Below are 26,252 nucleotides of genomic sequence, written 5' to 3' on the forward strand. Positions count from 1 at the left end.
ATAAAGATTATCATAATGCATTCAAGCAAGGAGGTAGAGTTAAAATTGTATAGTCACACTTAAATTTTGTATTTCCTAACTTTTGAATACTTAGCTACGCAACCTTAAGATTTCCTTAACATAGTTTGTAGTTTTAATAGTACTGTACTAATTGTGTGATTGAGTTGTGTAAAGCAATTCGGCTAAATATAACAGGTTGCCTAGGCTAATCCATAGTTAATCATTTGTAGCAAGAAGAAAAATAGTAAGAAAAGAGAATGCTTATTCTTTGATTTGTTTTATATTTACAGTTGAAAGATATTCTCAAGAAATATTAAACCTTATTTATTTTTAAAGAAAATATTTGCACACTAATCATTCAACAAATTAATAATTGAACTTATACTCTATTAAATGCCAGTTGTTGTTTAAAGTTGTTTAAAGAGAGGCCCTGAGTTGAAATTGTAGAAGTAAAATGATCAAGCTAGGTATTTGAGAATCAAATCTATCTCAGAATACATGTGGAAAATGTAAACATTTTCATATGCTATAAACCAAGTCAATGGCATACTCAGATATCCCTACTCTATCCAAATATGCCTCAAAAACTTGAAAAAAAAAAAAAGGATATGATTTGTAGTGGGAAAGTATATAACTTACTCTCTGTTCGTTGCTAAGATTTTAAAAAGAGGTATGTTGATGATGCTGTGCTTGGGTTCCTGTGATAACTTTGAAGTCTGATTTTGTTGCTGTTAACAGAATACTCCCAGCCCTTGGTTACACCAACCCACCCCTGTGACCTCAGCTGACAGTCTTGGGTTACTGAGTCACATTCCTGTAAGACCATCCAGTGCAGATCCGCATCGGCCACTCAAATTGACAACACATTCTAGTCCACCATTGTCCAAAAATATAGTAGATCATCACAAAGAGTAAGTTCACCATTCTCTAAATCATTAAACTGATGTATAAGCTAATGTTTACAGTATGAGACTGTGAAGTTCAGTAGCTTGTGTTTTCATTTACCTTCATTCCAATTCACTTGTAAAAATGCATGACATGGCATATGTAAAAATGACAAAATATGCTCTCAAATAATAAGTAAAATTTTCAAAAGAGCTGAAGTGGCTTAGGTGCCTAAATCCCATTTTCAAACTGAGACACATTGACTTTCAATGGGACTTAAGTTCCTAAGTCACATAGAAGCGTTTGAAAATTTTACCCAGAATAAAGAAATTCATCTGCTTTATTTTGTGTTAATAGATAATTTTGTTTTTTGAGTTGAAGGATAGGTCCCTTAAATTCTGTTAGCATATTGTAGTATGTTTGTAACAAAATTTAATCTGTTTTAACTTTTTTCATACAGAGAATTGGAGAGGAAAGCATTTATTGAACCTTTACGTTCTGTTACAACTGTACCAGTGAAGACTGATCTGGAACATAGCAGAACACAGACAAAAGAGAGTCATTTGCACAGACATTTTGTGGACCCAATGTTGAGTCAATTGCAGAAGCCACCTCAAGAGACAGGAGAGCGACTAAGCAAATATAAAGAAGAACATAGACGGATACTTCAAGAGAGTATTGAAGTTGCTCCTTTTACTGCTAAGATCAAGGCACTTGAGGGTGAGAGAGAGAATTATTCTAGAGTAACGCCATTATCGTCTTCTAGCCCCAAAAGCTATGCAGTAAAACATGACAAAGAACCAGAGCGTTCTGTGTCAGAACTTTATAAAATCAAGCATTCAGCACCACAGAGTTTGCCGCAAAGTAACTATTTCACCACCTTGTCAAACAGTGTAGTGAATGAACCACCAAGGTCCTACCCATCTAAGGAAGTTTCAAGTTTGTATGTCGATAAACAGAATAGTTGTCCTTCAACAGCAGCTAATCCCCAGTCTCTCACTTCTTTTATTTCATCTCTTTCAAAACCTCCACCTTTGATTAAGCATCAACCAGAGGGTGAAGGTTCAGTAAGCAAGATAACAGAGCAACTTTCCCATCAAATGACATCTCACTCTGTAAATTCTTTTAGAAATGACTGCAGAAGCCCTACTCAGTTGTCAGTTTCATCTTCAAATACGCTCCGAAGTATGCCTGCCTTACACAGAGCACCAGTGTTTCACCCTCCAGTTCATCAAAACCTGGAGAGAAAGGAAAGCAGCTATAGCAGCCTTTCACCTCCAACCCTGACGCCAGTGCAGCCAGTTAATGCTGGTGGCAAAACCCAAGAATTACAAAAACCACCAACTTTAGTACCTGAACCTAAGGAAGCGCAAACAATGTACAAGAGCACTTCTGAGCAGAATTTATCAGATATTTGGAAATCTAATAATGCCCCAAACAATGAAAAAGTTGAATGGCATGTTGAGCGAACCAGTGGAAAATCACAATCCGCCACAGCATCCGTCATTGTACGTCCACCTTCTAGTACAAAATATGATAGTATGCCAGTAATGCAGTCAGCTTCCAAAGATCGAGTTAATGAAAGATCTTCAACTGGGACAAATCAAACAGATTGCCTAAAATCAGCGGAAGCCAGAGACACTGGAAGAATAATTCTGCCAAATAATTCAGACACTACACACACACATTATGAAAAGAACTTTCCGGCTGTCTCACAAGGCAGCATTCCCAGTTCTGTCACACCTACCACAACTATAATGTGCAGTACCAAAACAGATGTAACCACATCTGCAGCCACAACTACCAGTGTTTCAAGCTGGGGTAGTTCAGAAGTGACATATTCTTTATCAAACACAGTTTTGGCTTGCACACCACTGGAATGTACCTCCTCTAGAACAGTAAGTCAGGTAGTGGCACAGACACAAGAAAACAAGGTCAGTACCACAGCTCCAGTTACACCAGCCAGTGGCAATACAGGAAGTGCCATTCAGCCCAACTCTGGATTTTCTGGCCCAACTGATTTTATCCATTTGAAAAAGCACAAGGCAGCATTGGCTGCAGCTCAGTTTAAAAGTAGTAATGCCAGTGAAACTGAGTCCAATGCTGTGAAAAATCAGACATTTCCAGCCTCCATTTCCCTAGACAGTACTATCGTCTGCAATACAATAAACAAAGCCAACTGTGTAGGCAATGGGCAAGCTTCCCAGACAAGTCAGCCGAACTACCACACAAAACTGAAAAAGGCTTGGCTTACTAGACATTCAGAAGAAGATAAAAACACTAATAAAAAAGAGAATTCAGGGAACAATGTATCAGAAATTATTAAGCCATGTACTGTCAATTTAATAGCTTCTACATCTAGTGATTTACAAAATAACATAGAAAGTACAATCCTAGCAGATAAATTTGTGAAAGAAGATAAACACACAAGAAGAAAAACAAAAAGGACTTACGAATCTGGCTCTGAATGTGGAGACTCTGATGAAAGTGAGAGCAAGTCAGAGCAAAGGACTAAACGGCAGCCTAAGCCAACTTACAAAAAGAAACAAAATGATTTGCAAAAGAAAAAGGGTGATACAGAGGAAGAAGTTAAACCCAATGGTGTTCTTAGCAGGAGTGCCAAAGAAAGAAGCAAGATGAAGTTACAGAGCAGCAGTAACAGCAGTAAGTATATCAGTTGATCTGAATTAGAAAAGATAAGAAAATAGATGGACATTTGTGAATTACAATACTATTAATAAATGGAGGGTTTGTGTTATGATAGTACATGAATGAGAATAGCGCTTAAAGGGGCAGTGTCAGAGGTTGGTAGGGCTGCAGATTCACCAATTCCAACCCCATCGGTAATGTCTTAATTTGAGAAATTCATCTTTTATTATGTATATATGTATTAGCACAAACTATTTCTTGGTTTGAACATGCACATAAGCCTTTCAATTTAAAGTAAACAAACTGTTGTACACATGCTCTGTCATAAAGTGTCAACACCAGTATGTTTGCAGTCACGCTTGGGTCAGTCATACCAATTTTTAAAAACGAATAAAAACTTCAGCCCAAGACAATGTGAACATCTGTATTTTTGGGGTGGTGGGCTTCCATTTGAGGGGTCATTTTTATTGCCAGACCTTATTTCTTCCTCTGACAAGAAGACTAAGGGCAGTTTCTTCAGGGCACTCTGTTGATGTGGCTTTACATTTGGGGTAAAAAAGGTACTTTAGAGAGAAGTGTGAGAGAGCCCCTCCTCGGGTGCTGAGCATACTGCCTCTACTGTGGTACCACCTCTGCAATCTAAAGGAATGAAGAATAAACTTGGAATTTGAGTCGGATGGTGTGGTATTGTCACACATACTGGATTGCGACTAAACTTTGCAGGAAATAGAAACTGGTCTAGAAGCAGGAAAGACCTTATTTAAGTAAAATGTTTGAAAGAAAATGTATCTTCTTATTGCTTAAGAATGTCTAATATATTTCTTATTTAAGAAAAAAAATTGTCAGTTTCTTACAACATTGGTCTAGTGTGAAAGTCCCCCGTTAAATCACATTTCATAACATTTTTATTAAGCTGGTACAAAGGATGGATTTTAATCTTTATCTGAATTTCTTGGCTTCTCAGTTTCACAACCTTATATTATTGAAAGATTCTGTAATTGTTTGAGGTTTAATTTGTGTTAAGTGCTGCCAGTTCCACAACCTGTAGGAGATACTCTGGACTGGATCAAGTGCTGGTACAGTATTTGGTCTGCTTCTTTTGTCTTTAATTTTAATCTTTTTACGAAGGGGAGGATCAAAGACAATGTAACTTTCAAGTTTTTTTCTAAATCTTACTCAATTTTTACTAATTCAGGACCTGAAGTTGAATCTCACATTTAGTCACACATTCAACTAGTGCTGGATGATCCTCCTACTGTAAGGAGATGATAACATTTATGGGTTTGGTGTAGAGGACAATCGTGTACTAATATAAGGACATGGATTAGATGGCTTAACAGGAGAGTCCTTTGGCATTTTATCTAGTATTTTATCTGCAAGATAACTGGGGACTTAAAGGATTACCTTCCCCTGTAGCACAGAGTATTATGCTTTAAAATATGGACATATTCCATAGCATCAGTTTCCTGTGATTTCAGGGGAGGGGAGGCTGAGCAATAGTAGGTCTTGTTCCTTCCTGTCATCATCTCCATCCTCCTCCTCATTGGTCTTTCTAACAGATTAGTATTTGATATTAATATCTATCCATTTTGGGTACTTACATGGACTCTGTTACATTATTATCTGAGTCTTCACAGTCTTTAATGTATTTATTTCTGCAACAAGACTGTGAGGTGGGGAGTAGTATTATCCCTATTTTATAGATGGGGAACTGAGGCTCAGAGACACTGTGACTTGTCAAAGTTTACAAGAAATCTGTAGGAAACAGAACTGAATCCAAGTTTCTGCAGTCCTATGTTAGCACCCTAACATTTGAACCATCCAGTATCTAATGTGCAAGTTTTGCCCAGCTCCACAGGATATGGACTTTCAGGAGTAAAGGCAGTTTGAACTGATAGATACCCCATCTCTTCGTGCAGATAAAACTAATTCAATTTTTAAACAGTGCTTGAATCCTACAAAAAAAAAAGTGCCAGAACTCACTTCTCCCTTGGAGCCTGCTGACACTGCTATGGGTTCACTCACTCACGGGCAGCGAAGGAGGATTAGGATGAGGCACTATACCCCTGCCAGGACCCTTCAGCCTATACAATGGCAAAGGGCACTCCCCTCCTTCTCAGCCTGGGTGGGGGGAAAAGTGGTGCAGCTGCACTGATCATATAGGGGGTAGGGACAGGGTTGCTAAGAAGAGGGGGAACCTCCCTTCCACGCACCTAGCCAGCTCTTAGGAAAGGCCCAGCAGCTGCCACCTCTGCTCCTGGCCATGCTTGGGACAGCAATGCAGGCAGCTCGCCACCCAGGACCTCACGCCTCATGGACCCCCCAGCACCTCCCAGTCTCCATGGAAGGCCCTGGTGCTGCACAGTATCCCCCAGCTGCCTACCCTCTTGTGGCAGGGTGCTCAGAGAAATGCTGTGGCCTGTCCTTTCAGCCTGCAGCACCAGGACTCTGGCATGGGCTCCCATGATGGGTAGGGATTCAGGTGCCCCAGCTGGAATCTTGTATTAGGAGAGGGGTTCTCAGCCATGGGACTGCCCATGCTTCTGTCTCAGGCATGGCCAGGAGAGGAGGCAGTGGCTGCTGGGTCTCCACTCAGAGCCAATCAAAAGTGTGTGGGGGAGGGGTGAGAGGGAAGCAGGCTGCCCCCCTCTTCATTGCACCCTTGTCCGAAATAGTGGAACACCATTCTATCTTCCCCCAAAAGTGCCAGAACACCGTTCCGGAGCACACCGGCACCAGAGCACTGCTTGTAAAAGTTATTAAAATGAAAGATTGGCCAAACAGCAGTGTATATTTAAATTGTGTTTCTACTTTGAAATGTGATTGTGAAAATTGCAGCATTATACTCAACAGATCTGCTCCCTGTGTGTATTCAGTTTCAGATCTGCTGAGTTAAATGATAAAAATAAGTTCTTATTGCTTTTTGCTCCTGTTAGTCTTGTAAAACCAACACATTTGAGAGTGTGTGAGCTGGATTCTGTTCTTCTTTGTGCATAATTAACAAATTGTTTAAATTCCAGTTACTTTAAATAGAACTGCACTAAAGTAATCATATGTATTTAACTCTCCTTGTTGTTGAATCCCATTACTGTCCTGGAATAATCATGTGTTGTGGCTGCACTTTTCTGTGGAATATCTACCAAAATGGCATACCAAATACAAGAGAAAAGTACATTTGGTTTACATATGTGATATGTAAATCAGCAATAAAATGGTTAACAGCAGATTTGTAGCCAAATTTTTCAAACTTGGATGCTTAAAGTTAGGCACCAAATAAAAGTAGCTTCACTTTAGAAATGCTGAAGGTTTACTGTTCCTATTGAGTTCTACATATAGATAATTTGTAAATTTCTCTTGCCTTACGTTTTTGTTGTTTTTTCAGCTGGCATACCTCGTTCAGTATTAAAAGACTGGCGCAAAGTAAAGAAGCTGAAGCAAACAGGAGAATCTTTTTTGCAGGATGACTCTTGCTCTGAAATAGGGCCCAATTTGCAGAAATGCAGAGAATGTAGACTCATTAGAAGTAAGAAAGGTGAAGAACCAACTCACTCCCCAGTATTTTGTAGATTTTATTACTTTCGTCGGTAAGTTCACTATTTTTTTAAAAAAGTTAATTTTTGGTTTAAAAAAACCCTTCCTTATAGTCATGTTTATATTTCTCAGTTCCTTTTTTGTACTGGCATTGTTGTAGGTTGAAAGAGGTAGGCTTTGTGTAAAACTGCAGCATTATACCAAAGACATCTGAACAACTAACCAGCCTTCCTGAGCTGGAAAAAAGATGCAGTAGTGTTTTTTTTCAGTCTAGCCTAGAGAGAGAAATCATTAATCTATCCTTAAATCGGTGGGAAAGAGCCTTCAATTCACACACAAATCACTCAATTCTGGTAATACCCCTCAGGGTATGATTATGGGAGTTTCCCTAGACAACAGTCAGAATTTGACCCCTTCTTCTTACAATTGCCTTTGGCCTACCAATGCAGAAAAAGATTTCCCAGAATACTTTGTACCATAATTGGTGCAATACAATGCTAGTGTGGAAGTAGAGCAAAACTAGGTGTTGACTTGTACAAGTGCAATACTTACCAATGTAGACTCATTCAATAGGAATTGAACACTCAGTTGCTGTTACACAGACTGATTTTGATTACTTCAGTGTTTGGCTTAAAATATTTTTCTGTACTAAAGTATACATACACAGCAATGACCTGCTTACTAAAAGTACTGCTGTGTTCTCCTTAGATTTGTTCTTTTTGGGAAAGAGAGTATTGGAGGTTAACTGAAAACATAGAACAGTTTTGCTACCATTTTAAAATTCAATCATTTAATTTAAAAAAAAACCTTTAATTTTAAATGTATTGTAGTATCAAATGGAGTTTATTTTCACTGTACCATAGACATGAGATCTGAATTTAAAATCAAGATTGCTTTACTTCTAAGAATCTTATCAGGCTTTACTGTAATAAAAATCAATGGATTCTTTTTGCTACCTGCTGATTAAGGTGGAGGGGGGTCATTTTTGATAGTGTAACAGTGGTCATAAATTAAACTTCAGTTCTGAATGTAGGACATTGAGTTTTACTGATGCTGATACTATTAAAATACTTCATATATGTATCGGTTTATAAATAAACTAGTGGTAAATTATTCTGTATTATAAGGGATTGTATTGTTCAACCGTACTGCTTTGATATAGGCTTACTGAGAGACCATTACAACTGCTTGGAAAATATTTCAAATGTTTTTTTAATTAAAATGATACAAAGTAGGACACCATACAAATTTTAGGCATTTCAAAGGTAAGAAATGAGCTGACCTGGTTGCCTAGAAGTAATGATCTGTGCTGCCATATAGAAACCAAAGTTCAGTTTTGAGATCCTTGTTCATTTGACTGGCAGGAGTGTTAATACACCTCTACGTCGATATAACGCTGTCCTTGGGAGCCAAAAAATCTTACCGCGTTATAGGTGAAACCGCATTATATCAAACTTGCTTTGATCCACCGGCGTGCGCAGCCTCGCCCCCCAGGAGCACTGCTTTACCACGTTATATCCGAATTAGTGTTATATCGGGTCGTGTTATATCAGGGTAGAGGTGTATACAGAAAATAGGCACCTATTGAGTGATCACTGTCAGCCAGCCTCCGAGAATCAGAGAAATGAATTAGACCAAAACTTTGTTGGCAAAAAAAAGAGAGAAATGCCTTACATTAGCATCAGTTTATTAGGGCTGGTCCACACTAAGCCCCTAGTTCGAACTAAGATACGCAACTTCAGCTACGTGAATAACGTAGCTGAAGTCGAAGTATCTTAGTTCGAACTTAAAGGTACTTACCGCGGGTCCACACACGGCAGGCAGGCTCCCCCGTCGACTCCGCCTACTCCTCTCGCGGAGCAGGATTACCGGCGTCGACGGCGAGCACTTCCGGGATCAATTTATCGCGTCTAGACAAGACGCGATAAATTGATCCCAGAAGATCGATTGCTTGCCGCCGAACCAGCGGGTAAGTATAGATGTACCCTTAATTTATGTGGTGATAAGTATTAAAGGGAGAGTCATGTAAATTGGATCGAACAAGTGATTTACCTGAGCAGTTATTCTTTAACTTCAGAATTTCCTCATTATTTCTTCTTAAAACTGAACTTTGTAGCAACAGAATTTGTTCTACAGAAAACATGTTTTTCCTGTTTGTTTTAAAGTTAATGTTAGCCTTTTTTCAACTCTGGAGGACTTGTATTGAGGTTTCTGGTTTAGGTCATGTGAAAATATGAATTTGGTTTCATCCAAGTCACTTAATCTACATCTTAAAATAACAATTCTGTTTCATACAATTATCAGTCTCCACTCTAGAGAGGAAACAGGATTGAAACAAAAGAGGCATTGAAGATCAAAAATGAAGGGGGTATTGACAAAACAGTGGAAGGAAGCTTGGACGAAGCCAGTACTATTAGTTCCTCACTTGATGGAACATCAGATTCACTTAAAAAAAAAAAAAAAAAAAAAAAAAGATGCGAGGGTGGGGACAGGGAGGAGGAAAGAAAGGGTATATGTGTTTGCTACTGCAAAGATTGAACCTGATTAACCTGGTCAGTATTCTTTTATAATAGCATTGCACAATATATGCAGTCTGCATGCAGACATGTTTGTTAAAATGTTTTTTAATAACAGCAAACAAAGCTTAGAGTATAAAGTATAATGAGGTGTATCGTTAAACTATTTGTTTCCATTATTTAGGTTGTCTTTTAGTAAAAATGGAGTGGTTAGGATAGATGGTTTCTCTTCTCCTGACCAATATGATGATGAAGCAATGAGTTTGTGGACACATGACAATTATGAAGATGATGAAGTGGACCTAGAAACTTCTAAGTACATTTTAGACATCATAGGTGATAAATTTTGTCAGCTAGTAACATCTGAGAAAACAGCCATGTCCTGGGTGAAGAAAGATGGTAAGGAAATCTTTATATTCTTTGTATTATTCTATAATTCTACACGAAAGATTATAGCTCAGGTTTTAGGCTTCTCTGTTTGAGCCTTCCATATATTCAATGTAGCTGCATGCTACAGCCTTTCATTGGCACTACTGTGCATTGTATGGAAATACAAGAATGCATTAAGACAGGCTGTCTGTCTGTGTGTGCCACCCATCCTGTTTAAGCGGGAATAATTATTTCTGTATTTTGCTACAGAAATTTGCTAGTTAGTATTTGTCATTGATTTTGTCTCTTATTTTGCAAAAATTCTTAACGCAGTCAAATTTGTGCATATTGAAGACTTGTGTATATAGGGTCACTTTTGGATTTTTTCTTTCTGTAATTGCTTCTGAGAGGAAAATTATGATTGGTATTTTTAGATGAACATTTATTTCTGTGCTACAGTTTACAGATGTTTGCCTTTAAATTTTGATACTTCTGTTCTGTTTATTTTGTGTTTCAGCCAAAATTGCCTGGAAGAGAGCAGTGAGAGGAGTCCGTGAGATGTGTGATGCATGTGAAGCCACACTGTTTAACATTCATTGGGTCTGCCAAAAATGTGGGTTTGTGGTCTGCTTAGATTGTTATAAGGCAAAGGAAAGGAAGAGTTCTAGAGGTCAGTTTATAATTTTATATGAACTAGACCATTCTCTGTGTTGTTTATTGTAACATGTTCTAGAATTGCTGCTCCAGAAGGTTCGGTGTCTTTCTGTAACCAGTAAATGCTATTCTTTTTGCGTAAAGCACAACTTTTTCCTATTTCTCAAAGCTTCCTCACCTTTGTCATGACAATGTATAAAACCTATCCTTCCAAAGAGAAACTATCACAGTTATGGAGCTAACTGACCCTCTACCCTTTTGTTTTCTATGAATACATCCTCCCAGGTTTTAGACCTCTTGCCCTTACCTGTCTCAAGGTTGAATTTTGCAATTCTTCCTCTTTTATACTGGGACTCCCCGTGCTCCACTCTATGTATGCTAACCACTTGTTACCATGAAGGCCTGTCTTGATTTGAGCACCTGCTTGAATCCTCTCTTTGGGAACCTCTGACCAGTGATACAGACCAACAGCCTTCTTAAAATAAAATTATTTTATGTAGTACAGTATGCTCCTGATTTTCCAAAACCCTATTATCTGAACCTCCACATTATTAAAATCCCTTCTTTATCCCCCAGCAATGCCAGTGTGACTAATAGAGCAGAGACCCCTGGAAGCAGGAGAGGCCACCCAGCTGCTGAATGGCTCCTGTGATAGTGCAGGGAGCCCTCTGCAGTCCTACCATCACGGGAGTGAGTGAGTGGGGCACTGACAGAAAAGCTGCAGAGGGCTACCTGCACTGCTGCAGGGCCAGTGACACCCGATCCCAGCAGGCACAAGGTGCAGGGAAGACTGTGGTCCTGGTGGGGCACAGCAGAGTCCTGACCAAGGGTCTCTGCCTCACTAGGACTGCAGCCTCCTCCTGGACCTTGTGCCTTCAATAATTGAAAGAGCAGCAGCACAGGGAGCCCTCTGAACCCCTGCTGTCAGGGGAATGAGTGAGCAGGGCTTTGACAGCAGAGCTGCGGAGAGGGTTCTCTGCACTGCTTCTCCTGCCCTCTCAATTATGTAAATAAAATCCATCCCTCTTTCCCCCCATGCTAGTCGAATAATCGGGAGTACACTGTAGTTGGAACAAAGCATTAGAGGAATAAGGATTTTAAAACACAGCCTGCACTCATACTTAGTTTCATCTTATTTCACCATACGTTTTGCTACAAACTAAGCTATTAAGTTACAGCAAGAGAACAGAACCAACTCACATTCTCTTAGTCCTGGCCTAGCCTAAAACTTGGGTCCATCTAACCTATGTCACTCAAGGTTGTGAAAAATTCAGACTCCTGAGAGATGTAGTTAAGCCAACCTAAGCCCCAATGTAGACAGTGCTAGGTTGACATAGGAATTCTTCCATCAACCTAGCTACTGCCTTTTGGAGAGGTGGATTTACTACAGCAACAGAAGAACCCTTCCCACTGCTGTAGTGTGTACGCTGCTGCAGTGCTACTGTAGCATTTCTAATGTAGACATAAGTAGAAAATCAAGAACCTATTGTTAACCACCATGGTCATAAATGGTGATTGGGCTAGAGCAGTGGTTCTCAGACTTTTGTACTGGTGACCCCTTTCACACAGCAAGCCTCTGAGTGAGACACCCATTATACATTAAAAACACTTTTTTATATGTTTAACACCATTATAATTGCTGGAGGCAAAGCAGGGTTTGGGGTGGAGGCTGACAGCTCGTGACCCCCATGTAATAACCTCGTGACCCTCTGAGGGGTCCCGACCCCCAGTTTGAGAACCCCTGGGCTAGAGGCATTAAGGCAACTGCCTCTGGCATTGTTTCCTAAATACCCTTAAGGAGGAAGCTGTTAGGCAGCTGTTAGAAACGGCTTCCTCCTCCTTTCCCAAGGTGGACAGACAAACTCCTGGGTGAAATACCATACGAGTGACAGGTACAATATTTATTATTAATAGAGCACACCTACATTTGTGTCACCAACTTATTTTCACCTATCAGCATATCATTTAAAAATAAATAATATCAGAATTTCTGTAAGACAATGTCTGCAATGGCAGTAAATACTGAAAAACTTGCTTCCACTCAGTTCCTTGATCAGGGTGAGAGGGCTTCCTCCTCTGCCCTGGTAATGAGATGCTTCCAAAGTTCTTCATCAAAGTCCATGTCACTTCTGCTATTAGTAAAAGGAAAGTAGTAGTAACTGTTACAAATGAATCTGATATAGTAAGGTTTCTCTGAAAACAGCTGTGTTTGAAAAACAGTAGATAGGTTGGCGGTTTTGTTTCCTGATCTGTCTAAACTACTATGCTGCCATTTTAAATGATATTACTCCAAGTAATGAGTAATATCGTAGCATTGATGATGCTTTTGATAGCACCGCTGATTGTCTGTTGCTCTGGTATTACTTGTGATATTACTTTTATTTGTAGTATATTAATATTTTTCCAGTGTTCTTGTTTCAAGATGTAGACCTAGTTACTAAAAATGGTGAGTATTTTATGCAAAAGAGCAAGGATAGTGGTGATGTTGGTCGTTCATGTATTCATAAATGGTCCTGGTACTTTCCAGACAGATAAAGATGTGTTCCTTTCTTCAAACAATTCAAACAAAAAGTTTACAATTTAAGTGACAAATTATGACAGACAATGGGGTTAGGGGAGAGGGAGGAAAAGGATTACAATAGTATCATGTAGCTACTGAAGCACATATGCACATATCTTCCAAATATTTTTGCTAATAAATTCTGAAAGAAATCTCAGATTAGGAAATTTGAGTAGAGAAAGTTATATATTTTTCTCCTAAGAGTTTAAAAGGATCTTGTACAACTGCATTGCTTAACCAGCTAGAATTAGTGCTTCAGATATTATGAATATTTATTTATAAACTCCTGTGTGTGTATTGATAAATGTTCCCTCCCCCACCCCCCAAAAAAAATCATCAAGGAGAGTCAGGCGGCATTGCTCCTCTTTGTAATGAATTACTGTAGGTGCTTCTCACAAGCCCTTCTTAGCTGTCCAGGCCTCCGTGTATGTGCATATTGTCTGACTTGGCTTGGGCCTTTGTGAATTGTTAGAAACATCATGGATGTTGGGTAAACTATGTTAAAACAGTCTTTAAAGTACACATTTTAGACATCCAGGGAAAGTCTAGAAAAAGTCTCAAAGTTTAAAAAGCAATATACAGAAGCAGGCTTCTTTCCAGTCTTGATAGCAGTGGGGAATTTTTCTCTCTGGTTATCATATTGTCCTTCAATATATGCTAAAATAGAAGTATGCTGGCTTCTCTCTATAGTTTAATTTCTGGTGATACATGGTGTGCTGCTTATGTACTGTACCTATGCTCTGGCACCACCAAGAACTTTCAGCAACACACGTTTTGGTCCAAATGATGCCACTTCATATTACATTTATTTTTCCTGGAACCACTGCTTGTTTTTACAGTTGCTGAATGTAATGGAGAATGATATGTTGGTTTTGGGCAGCCTTGCTACCAATGTCAGAGATTTAAATGTTCAGTTATTTAAGTCAGTGATTTTTTTTTTTTCCATTTCACTGCACAGACAAAAGTCCATCCCATCACCATTTCTTAGGTCTATCCTGACACCATCAAGCATAGTTGCCAAGTATTGTGACATTGCATGAAAATTATTTAATTAGCTCAGTTGCATTTTTGCAAACGACTTGCATTTAACCGGTTGGCTGGACAGCTGTAGTGAGTGAAGTCCTGTTTTATCCACAGCACAGCCCTCACACCATTCCTAAGCCTGGTTATGAAGGGGGGACTTCCTCTAAGAGTAACTGGTAGTTCAGTTTCCATGGCCCATGCAGTTCTTGACCTCCCATTAACCAAAATACAAACACTAAAAATACTAACAATAAATCAAATATTAACACAACATCCAAATTCACTTCTAAGTACTGTACAGTGTTTTGCAATAAAAATCATTTCAACATTTGCAGTTATTCCACACTAATTTAAAAGGGGCGGGGGTGTGTGTGTGTGTGTGTGTGTGTGTGTGTATATATATAATATATATATATATAAAATTTTCCCTCTTACATAGGTCAGCAGCAGGGTTTGAACCCACAACAGTCAGTTCCGCAGCTCAGACCTCTTCTGATTTAGTTATAGGAGTAATTTGTGATTGAAACAGGCAGTTGTCTTTTATGTGGACAATCTTGCAAAGGGAGACATGGCAAACTGTTTGCCCGGGGGTTATGCAACTGTTTGGGAGATGACACTGGAATGTTAGGTATCAGGATTCCTGGGTTGTATTCCTGGCTCTGGGAGCAAACCATGGTCTACAGTAGGGGTAGGCAACCCATGGCACGCGTGCCAAAGGCGGCACGCAAGCTGATTTTCAGTGGCACTCACACTGCCCGGGTCCTGGCCACCGGTCCGGAGAGCTCTGCATTTTAATTTAATTTTAAATGAAGAATCTTAAACATTTTAAAAACCTTATTTACTTTACATACAACAATAGTTTAGTTATATATTATAGACTTATAGAAAGAGACCTTCTAAAAACATTAAAATTTATTACTGGCACGTGAAACCTTAAATTAGAGTGAATAAATGAAGACTCGGCACACCACTTCTGAAAGGTTGCCGACCCCTGGTCTACAGCCTGCATAACCAAACATACATTTTAGTTTTAGAATTGTCCAGAATGTGCTATGTTTGTCAGCATTTTATTTTTTGAGAACACTGTTTGAACATTTACTAGTTCTGCAACTTATGAGTAATTGTTCTGTTGTACAATATCTATTAAACGTGTGCAAAATTAAAGACTATGAAAATACACAATTATGAAGCTGTCTTTACACATACAGCTATATAAAATGAAAGAGATGATTTACTTATATTTTTAACTTTGCTGTCAGGCACTTTAGGCATAATACTTAGTATTGTACTATGATCAGGAATAACCTCCAGTTCTGTAATTAGCTCAGCACAGCCCCCTGTATCCACGGGATGCTCTGTTGACTTCATTGGGGCTCGAGCTGTCCACCCACACAGAGCTCATTGGAGGATTGGGGTGCAGATTAGAACTGATATACAAATGTTGCTAGATATCAGTAGGGGAAGGCTTTCTCTAATTCTAGTTTCTATGCATTCTTCAAAAGGTCAGTTACAAAATGTACATGTAATATGCTAATAATAAAATTTGAGTAAATGTTTTGAGTCCTGTTGTACGATAGTGGTATTTTGTTCTTGGTATATGACACCTACATGATTGTTTTAAAATTGTATACTTTAAAGTTGTCCTATAAAGTGATTTACAAAATTCTTTCACTTGTAAGAATATATGCTTAATGTTTCTAAGATCCAGGAAAAGAGAGGTATTTGGTGCATTATACATTTTATAATGTAAGGAAAATATGCTTTAAATGTGCTGAACATGTCTCTTAGCCTGCCTATTTGAGGCATGCAACATATATTGCTATAGCTGAGCAAAATTGAAAATAGATTTGAAGATTGCAGCCATTAAAGATGGGTAGCATGGTACAGTAGATGGAATACCAAACTGGATTCCATTCCCATCTCTGCCCAAGGTAACAGAGCAGATCAGAGTCAAGTCACTTCCCTGACTTGGCTTCTTTTTCTTCTTCCACCCTTTGTCTTTGACTTAATATGTGTTTGTACAGTGCCTAGCTAAAAGGGGCCCCCATCAGTAGGGCCTCTATGTGCTACTGTAACAGTAGAGATTTTGACAATACAAGCTGTTCTCCACTCATCTTTCTGTACTATGTTAGGAATTGTTCAGTGAGATAACTTTAATTGCCTAAATGGCAACTGTATGATGGATTTTTACTCAGGCAAAAATAACACATCTAAATATAATAAAATGAATAAGCTTTGAAACTTGGACAAGGATCTATGTTGTGGATGCTACTGTCTTTGCTTCTGTTTTTATTAAAATCCCATTCTGATTGTCTTCTTTGTCAAACTGTTAGAAACAAAATGTTTGTCATACAAAATACCAGTATAGAACCTCAGAGGAGTGTAGGTGTAGAGACTTCTAAACAATGGATTGGGAATATCTGTGAATTATATGATTTAAGTAATAAAGCCACAAGTGAAATAAAATAACTGGGAATGTTGTTATTTTACAGATAAAGAATTATATGCTTGGATGAAATGTGTGAAAGGACAGCCTCATGATCACAAGCATTTGATGCCAACTCAGATTATTCCAGGCTCTGGTATGATCACACAAAAACAATTTATTCATCATTTATTTCTGTGTGGAAAGACCACATTAATTTTAAATAGAAGTTCTAGTAATTTCTGATATGACTTTTCAAAGCTACCTGTAGCACAATATATCTTTACCAAATAAGTGGGGAGAACAGAGTAGGGAGAGGTGCAGAGGAACATGGAGGACAGGACGGAGGTGAGAATTGGTGGATGTGTATGCAGGGAAATATAGAGGACAGGGAGGCGGGGAAGGGGAGAAAGTAGGGTTTTCACTTTGCCTGCTTTACGCTGCTCCAGAGTAGTCTAAAGCAGTCAGAATGTACTAGTAAATCTGACCATAAACGTTAAAATTAAAAAAAATATTGTGTTGACATTATATGCTTTCCAATAATAGAAGCATTACATGGTAACATTCTTTTTGGGATTCTAGTTTATTTTTCATGAGTGAAATTATTAATAAACTTTATAAAAGGAGAACATTTTCAGATAGTGAAACTATTGTGTTGCAGTTTAGGTTGAAAGTATGAATGTGTAATTTAGGGTAAAAAGAACTAAAAGAATGTTTCAATTATCCCCAAAACAAGCATTGTAAACCCCAAAAATTCAGACTTTAACTTAAAAGAAATCGAAACATTTAGGTATGGAATACCTAATACAGTTGGGGCACCTGAAGAACCTTAACTCAGCCCTTTAGTGATACCATAAGGGGAAAAAAATTAAAAATCAAATGTGTCTTTAAACAGTTTAAGTAAAATCATTCTAAATTGGACAACAAACACATAATAACAGGGCCGCCCAGAGGGGGGGCAATTTGCCCCAGGCCCTGCAGGGGCCCCCACGAGTATGTCGGAGGCTCCCCCTGCCTCCGTCTTCCCCCATCCCCTGGCGTCTCTTGGTAAGCGGGCGGGGCTGCGAGCTGTGGCCGAGCGGCGGGAACTCAGGCCCTGCTGGAGACACCACGCCGCTGCAGCGCTGTCCGGGGCCGCTCCTGGACGCGGCGCGCTGAGGCTCTGGGAGAGGGGGTAAGCGGCATGGTAAGGGGCCGGGGCTGGGCATCCCCCGACCCCATCTCCCACAGACCTGACCCCCAGCTCCGAGCCCAGCCCCTCTGAGCCGGACACCCCCGCCCCCCCGGCCCCATCCCTCCCCACAGCCCTGACCCCCAGCTCCGAGCCCAGCCCCTCTGAGCCGGACACCCCCGACCCCATCCTCCCCACAGCCCTGAGCCCAGCCCCTGTGAGCCGGCCACCCCCCGACCCCCTCCCCCCACAGCCCTGAGCCCAGCCCCTGTGAGCCGGGCACCCCCCAACCCAGAGCCCAGCTCCCCACCCAGCCCTGGGCAACAGCAGCACCACCCCTAGGCAGCGACAGCCCATTGGCACCAACCATCACCATCACCCAGCAACAGCCCATTATGTAATTGCAAATGTATACATACCATTAAAGCATTTAATGTTTTTAAATAATGTATTTAGTGTATTTTCGAATTATTACAAATTAATTTTTGAATATATTTCACTAGTTATTTTTTACATTTCCAAATGTAACTATAGTATTCCATGTTACTGTAGTATTGCAACTTTTTTTATGGAAGGGGCCCCCGAAATTGCTTTGCCCCAGGCCCCGTGAATCCTCTGGGTGGCCCTGCATCATAAATATAATTTTATGGCTATTGCTTCATATTATTTCAGGGGAAAGTTAGGGCATCCAAGCAAACTTCACAAATTTAGATTTCTAACTCTCAAACACATAAACGCCATACCAAAATTGGGTTAAAAATATTTAAGTTGCCAAATGAAGCACTCATCTCAGAAAATGCCAACGTTAAGACTGCCTACATATCCTCAGTTCTGTCCCCTTGTGCACATCCATTATTATGTAGTGTTTTAAATAGGGATGTAAAATATTAAATGGTTAAATAGTTAACTGATAAGTATTAGTCTTATCGTTAACCCTCCCTCGTTCACCCACCTCCTTCCGGCTGACGATCAGCTGGTAGAAGACCTTGCTGGGGGCCAGGGCCTGCGTGCGGATCTTGAACAGGTTCTCCTGCAGCAGAGACTCCATTTTGGGATGCTGGTAAGAGGTGACTGTAGGGGTGGGCATCACGTTTTTTGTCAAGACGTGTCTCCACACAGAACCAAGTGGGGATCGTGCAGAAAAATAGTATGTGATTATATAATTAAATACTGTATCTTAAAGCTTGTACAAGAGGCAGAACTAAGACTAAGAGGACAATCTTAACTTTGTTGTTTCTTTATTTGTGAGTGCTTAAGAATCTTTTGAGCTTTTGGTATGGAATATAAATAGTTTTATAACACCATCACACTTTTGTAAAGAGGATCACAAAATAAATTTACAGTGTTCATGAAAGAACTGTTAATGGTTTTCTTTATTCCTACTTTAACTTATAGTTCTGACAGATCTTCTAGATGCAATGCACAGTCTTAGAGAGAAATTTGAGATTAAATCCTACTGTCAGTGTACCAGCAAACAGAGCATGCAAACTGGGAAGTTCCCTGCAATGAATGGTGTCTCTCAGGTGAGTCTATAATATATTTAAGTTCGAAGTTTAGTGTTTAGACATGTTGATATTTGTTTATTTTTTTAAAAATATTTGAATAATATCAATAAATCAACTTTTTCATTAATTTTATATAATTGTAGTCTGTGTAATTAATATATTGGCAAATTATCATCGTTGCTACTTTTTTGCTCATATTAAAACAAAGTACTATATTTAAAAATAAAATTATTCTGCTCTATAGGTTTTACAGAATGTCCTTAATCACAGTAATAAAATTTCTCTGTGCATGCCTGAGTCTCAGCAGCCGAATACCCCTCAAAAGTCTGAGACAAATGGCAATACAAGTCCAGGGAGTGATGTAAGCGCAGACAGCAAATTAACTCCACCAGAATCCCAGTCACCACTGCATTGGTTAGCTGATCTAGCAGAGCAAAAAGCCAGAGAGGAAAAGAAAGGTAAATATTAGAGATGCTAATGGTAAGTGCGTGGTTTTGGGTGCTCCAGGAATTTCTGTTGAACTCACTATAAAAAAAATTCTGTATTGGGTTTGATTTGTCATAAATAATTAAAATGTCACATTTCCTAATCTTATAAACTCAGTGCTGCCTTCTAGGGGCATCAGAACTGGTTATCAATTAATTATTTGTTGAATATAACAGAGAAGCCACTAGTGGAATGCATGTGTAATGTGTTAGTGTTTCCCAGCCTCTCTCAGCTACAGCATCTCTCATTTGTGACAGGTGCACACTCAGCTACATGTCTGAGATGTTGAGGAAGGCCTTTTCATGGTACACTGTTTGACTGCATTTTGAAGGATCTAATTCATCCTCTGGTGTGTTTTCAGGTGAATAAAGCACTAGTGCTACAGTATATTACCACCACTATAAAATGCAGGATGCCAGTGTTCGAATTTCTGTATCATGACACAATCATGTAAATATCAAAAATATTTTTTTATTTTAGAAAATAAAGAATGTCCTCCTGGAAAACATACTAAAGAAGAGAGAGACCAAGACAGTTCAGAGTCTCTACATTGTAAAACATCTCCTCCTGTGCCCCAGAACAACGAACAGGGCTCAACCTTACGAGACCTACTGACTACAACAGCTGGAAAACTGCGTCTGGGCTCTACAGATGCTGGCATTGCTTTTGCTCCAGTTTACTCTACAGGAACAACAGTGAGTGTATTACCAGAATGCATGGGGTTTTGAAAATTCACACAACTTGTTTTGGTACATTTTAATTAGAACAGCCTAATGACTCTTGCTTTGAATGTTAATTTATAATTAAATATGTAAGTAAACATCACTAAAGCTTCCCTGAAAGAAAGGTAACGTGTATGTATAGTGATGATTGATACATATTGTAAATAATTTGGACATTGATTTAGATTAAACATTGTCATTTTAACTGCAGTTCCCTGATTCCAGATGATTATTTCAGTAAACATTTCTGTGGGTGCAGTATATTAGCATATAGTTTTTATTTATATTTAATATTTCTGACATTCTGTTGAAGAAGGTAAATCTGAAATTTCCTATTAAACTATTTTTGTTTTTCCACAAGGGTGGCAAAGGTGGAAGGACTATGCCAAACATTCTTGATGACATAATTGCGTCAGTTGTAGAAAACAAGATTCCACCAAATAGACCACCAAAGATAAATGTAAAATCTGAACTGAAGGATGGGCCAAAAGATGGTCAAAAGTCTATTCTGGATGATTGCAGTAAATTCTACAGCGATATTCCACATTCATGGATCTGTGATAAGCACATTTTGTGGCTCAAAGATCATAAAAACAGCAGCAACTGGAAGCTCTTTAAAGAGTGCTGGAAACAAGAGAAGGTACGTATCGAAATGCAGTTCTATTATGAAAAGTGACTCTAGGTATAGGATTCCATGCTTGTGTGTCTGAGACTTTCAGATCCATTCTGCTCAGTTTACAAGTAAAATGATGGTAATTCAAACTTTCAACTGTATTAGGTCAGCAGTGCTAACAGGAGTAAAATGTAGTAAAACCTAATTAGTCAGTAAAGTGAACAGGTATTTTCATCATATTATTATTATTTCACCATCAGCAGTAGTTTCTCCCTCCATCACCAACACAAACTCCCCCTAATTCAATAGCATGACCTTTAGAACTTAACCTCCCAAGATTGGTAGGGTAGTTTTTTTGTTTTTTGGGGGGTTTTTTTTGGTAAAAGTAGATCATTAGAAATAAATAAATTTAACATCTAAGGATGTAAAGACAACTGGAAGAAGTCTGAATGCACATCTTTCGTTCACCCTTGGAAAATACAGAATATATATGTACTGAAAGTAGAGTTTAAAATAAAAATATAATTACTTGAGTTTTTTCCCCATAAAGATACACCTCTACCTCGATATAACGCTGTCCTCGGGAGCCAAAAAATCTTACCGTGTTATAGGTGAAACCGCGTTATATGGAACTTGCTTTGATCCACCGGAGTGCGCAGCCCCGCCCGCCCGGGGTTTTACCGCGTTATATCCAAATTTGTGTTATATTGGGTCGCGTTATATTGGGGTAGAGGTGTATAGATTATTTGGATCCAGTGATGCAGTCTGTTCAAATGATGTTGGATAACTGGAGAAATTCTAGACTTCTTATTTACACAAGTGTAGAGAAATATAGGTTAAAAATAGTCCAAAGTTACAGTTTTAATTTAAGTTTTTCCATTTATTATTCTCCCTAAAATTAGATAATAGAAAGAAAAATCAGATTTTACTTGGCAGTAGGTGCTGTGGGAGAGAAACAGCATATTAAACAAGCTACTCTTCATAATTATAATAATAATAGAAGATGGAATTAAATTAGCCACCCTAACTGTATATGTTACTAACAGGCATTTGCAGTTACAGAAGAAACTGGGATGAGGGAATGAAAATAATCCAGACTGATTGAGAATAGAAAATGAGACTGATTAAAGAAAAGAAAAAAGCATAGATACAACATCGGACAGAACTTGATGTGTTCATGTTTGAAATGGTTTTTCACAACAGTAAGGGTTGGAAATGCAATTTTTATTTAAACGGAAACTTAAGTTCTAGTTATTGAAAGCTAAAGTAAATTGAAAGCTCAAAATCTAGAGGAACTGAGCGATAACACTCCCCATGCACTGGGGAAAATTTCTTATCGTTAGAGACCAGCCAAATTTATTTAATAGGTTATTTAATAAATTTAAGTATTGTGTTCCTTTTGGTGGTTTTGTTGTATCAATCAAAACAGAAGTTTGTCTCACTGGTCTGCCACATTTACTAGCTTGTGAGGTTGTATAAGCAGAAAATGTAAATACATGTGCTAAGAAGCACTAAATGTGTAAGCAAAAAACTTCAGAATGACTTGAGCTCATCAGTATTGTGTGTTCTTCTTTGAGTGCTTGCTCATGTCAATTCCATTTAAGGCCCACGTGCACAGTTGTTAGAGATTTCTGCCTTAGTGGTATCTGTAGGGTCGGCTGTGGTGCCCTCTGGAGTGACACTCCCATGCGGTGGTATATCAGGCACCGCCAGCCCTGCACCCTCTCAGTTCCTTCTTACCACCCGTGACAGTTGGTTGGAGTGCCTTGTCTTGCATCGCAAGAGCAGTAGCGTTTTTTCCTCATAGACTTCGTTTTGTTCGTTGTTGTATATAGTTCATAGTAGTTAGTCATAATGTTAAGTTAGTAGAGTCATGCCAGGTGACCGAAGCCGCTCCATCCCTGGCACCAAAGGGTAAGCCCAACAGGGTGCAACAGCATAGACTGGCGGAACACCCCTGGTCACCAGACCGCAGGCCTCTTTCGCCGCGACCTTGGGCACCGCACCCCAGCTCTCCGGCCAGGAGGCCTAGGTTCCCGACGAGATCCCCACCTACTAGGCGTGGGACTCCGAACTCAAGGCACCATTCCCCGTACCGACAGTACCGGTGAACATCTGTCCACAGGTCACCAAGGCGCCGGTGACCCCCTCTCAGGTGATCTCCTTGACGTTGGTCGCCATCCTGGAGGGGTCGTTCAGGATCTCGGCACCGGTCTCGTTTGCCCCAGTACCGTTCCTCGGGCAGGTGGTGCCACTCACCATCGCCCCGCCGATCGCCGAGCAGGGTCAGTAGACCAATTCAGGTGTCAACAGCCCTGCCGTGGTTGCTGGAGGGGCACTGGTCAGGGTCGGACCGTGACTTCAGCCCATCGCCGAGGAGGGATGACTCTCCACCAGCGCAAGAGACCGGGACAGCACCAGCCACAGTACCCGCTCCCCCAGAGGCAGTAATGGAACCCATGGGGGGTACCGGTAATGCCGGTCCAATACTGCCAACCCTCCCTGGCCTCATCGGACAAGCCGGCCGTGGCACTGCTGTCAGATCATGGTACTGAGGCTGAGGCGGTGCACCGCACCTTGGCACTGAGGGAGCCCTCCTCCAACAAGGACAGAGACAACACCCTCCCTCAGGCCCTGCAGTCGTCGTCATCGTCCCCTGATGGGGCAGTAGCTGGGCCATCCCACACCAGCAACCCTCCGGACGATTTTAAGGAGCACCAGGCCCTCCTTAAACAGGTGGCTGACAACCTTGGCCTGCAGATTGAGGAGGTCGCTGAGGAGGCAGACGACCTCTTCAGTGTCATCTTGGCCCCCGCACTGGCTAAGATTGCATTGCCTGACCACCCAGGGGTGCTCAAAAATGCCAAATCAGTGTGGCAACCCCCTCCTCCATTCTGCCAACGTCAAAGAAAGCGGAAAAGAAATACTATGTCCCTGCAAAGGGTTTCAAGTATCTGTATTCTCATCCGCCCGCAGCTCAACTGGTCATGTCCGTGGTGAATGAAAGGAACAGATGGGGCAGCCCCAGCGGAACGCCAAAAAATAGAGGCCAAAAGACTAGACCTGTTTGACAGGAAAGTTTATTCAATGGCCAGCTTACATTTTAAGGTCTCTAACCACCAGGCCCTGCTGGGACATTATAACTTTAACCTGTGGGATTCCCTTAATAAGGTGACAGAGGCCCTCCCACAGGACTGTGCCCAAGAGTTCGCTGCGTTGGTGAGTGAAGGCACGGCAGTGTCCGGCCAGTCCTCCAATTGGGATGTGACGGACTCAGCTGGCAGGGAGGTCGCATTGGCAGTGGCCATGAGACGCAACTCCTGATTGCAGGCTTCTGGGCTGTCCCAGGAGATGCAGACCCAGTGCCGCCCGGGGGAGGAGGCAAGTGGGGCAGTTTGCCCCGGGTCCCACAGGGGCCCCCACGAGAATATAGTATTCTATAGTATTGCAACTTTTTTTTTATGGAAGGGCCCCCCGAAATATCTTTGCCCCAGGCCCCCTGAATCCTCTGGGCAGCCCTGTGCAGACCACGATCCAGGACCTCACATTTGAGGGTTTGGGGCTCTTCTCTGAGCTGACTGACTCTAGGCTCCATGGACTCAAGGACTCCCGTGCCACCTTCCACTCCCTGGGCTTGCACACCCCTCAGCAGGCCAGGAAGCCGTTCCGACCTCCGCTGCTCCCTTCTCAGTTGCAGTCTAGGTACTGGGGGGTCTCCCAGGTCTGACTCCTACAGGAGGAAGGACAAGGTTAAAGGGCCTAAGAGACACTACCTGTCCTCTTCCCGCCTGGCTGCCCAACCTGACCCTCCCAGAAGTCAGGGAGGCCAGAAGCAGTCATTTTGAGTGTGCTCTCAGAGACGGTACTCCAGCCAGTGTACTGGATCCAACCCTCCCTTTCCTCAACTGCCTCTGCCCTTTTCGGTTGGCCTGGTCCCATGTCACCTCAGACCGCTGGGTGCTCGATACGGTTTTGTTGGGCTACAGCCTGCAGTTTATAGCCGACCATCCCTCCCATCCTCCTTCCCCGTCCCTCTTGGGACCCTTCTCATGAGCAACTCTGCGTTCAGGAGGTCGAAACCTCCTGCGGCTGGGGCCAGTGGAAAAGGTTTCTTGGAACAAAGAAGAAAGCAGGTTTTAATCCCGTTACTACCTAATTCCGAAGGCAAAGGGGGGCCCTCAGACCCATCCTAGACCTGCGTCACCTCAACAAGTCCTTCAAGAAGTTGAAGTTTTGCGTGGTCTCCCTAGCCTCCATCATTCCCTCCCTGGATCCAGGAGATTGGTACGTCACCCTTGATTTAAAGGATGACGTACCAATATTTAATACTTCCATATTTCCATCTTCCCGGGGCACCGGCGCTTTCTCCCCTTCGTGTTGGGCCAGTGCCATTTCCAGTTCACCGAGATGCCCTTTGGTCTCTTGTTGACCCCGAGGGTGGGTATTCACAAAGTGTATAGCACTAGTGGCCGCTTACCTGAAATGTCGGGGAGTCCAAATATACCCCTACCTTCACTGGTTGATAAGCGGCCGGTCCCGGGATCAGGTGCGGAGGCATCGCGATCTGGTAGGTGCCACCTGTTGTGACCTGGAATTGATAATAAATGAGAAAAAGTCAACCTTAACCCCAGTGCAATGCATAGAATTCATTGGAGTGGTCCTTGACTCCACTCAGGCCAGGGCCTTCCTCCCTGAGACTCGGTTCCAGGCCATGGCAGACCTCATCGCAGGCCTCTGGATCCACCTGCTCACCACCACTCACACATCTCACCTGAGACTGTTGGCCACATGGCAGCATGTACTGACGTGGTCCGGCACACCCATCTGTCTCAGATCCCTTCAGGCAGGGCTGGCGTCGGTCTACATCCCCAACCGGCACAGCATGGACAGGGTGGGTCAGGATTCCGGACAGCGTACTGTCATCCTTCATCTGGTGGCAGGATCCCACGTCGGTGGTGGAAGGAGTTCCCTTCGTGCCCCCAGCCTCGTCGGTGACCCTTGTCTCCGACGCATCGGACCTGGGCCCTCTCAACACTCAAGATCACTGGTCAAGTCACAATCGTGCCCTGCATATCAATGTCAGGGAACGCAGGGCAGTTTGACTAACCTGCCAAGCCTTTCTGCCTCAGATTCAAGACAGGGT

At 41.3% G+C, this 26,252-nt stretch overlaps 1 protein-coding gene across 2 annotated transcripts in view; it reads left to right on the forward strand.

Annotated features, from left to right (window-relative positions):
* Nucleotides 1-26,252, forward strand: part of JMJD1C (jumonji domain containing 1C) — a 352,929-nt gene that overhangs the window by 295,898 nt on the left and 30,779 nt on the right. Inside the window, exons 9-18 of one of the 2 annotated variants that reach the window (XR_002908668.2) lie at nt 739-911; nt 1,346-3,549; nt 6,917-7,118; nt 9,766-9,980; nt 10,468-10,620; nt 16,680-16,769; nt 19,179-19,306; nt 19,533-19,746; nt 20,032-20,135; nt 20,255-20,337. Coding sequence is in view for 1 of the 2 variants with exons in the window: in XM_024209274.2 (XP_024065042.1) it covers nt 739-911; nt 1,346-3,549; nt 6,917-7,118; nt 9,766-9,980; nt 10,468-10,620; nt 16,680-16,769; nt 19,179-19,306; nt 19,533-19,746; nt 20,255-20,469; nt 20,858-21,136 (3,873 nt within the window). In the remaining variant the exon portion in view is untranslated. Of the gene's footprint in view, nt 1-738; nt 912-1,345; nt 3,550-6,916; nt 7,119-9,765; nt 9,981-10,467; nt 10,621-16,679; nt 16,770-19,178; nt 19,307-19,532; nt 19,747-20,031; nt 20,136-20,254; nt 20,470-20,857; nt 21,137-26,252 lie in introns of those variants that run through there. The other variant, XM_024209274.2, reaches the window with a different exon arrangement.

Source organism: Terrapene carolina, unplaced genomic scaffold (genome assembly GCF_002925995.2).
Source record: "Terrapene carolina triunguis isolate 2854851 unplaced genomic scaffold, T_m_triunguis-2.0 Scaffold95, whole genome shotgun sequence".
In the NCBI taxonomy this organism is placed as follows: domain Eukaryota; kingdom Metazoa; phylum Chordata; order Testudines; family Emydidae; genus Terrapene; species Terrapene triunguis.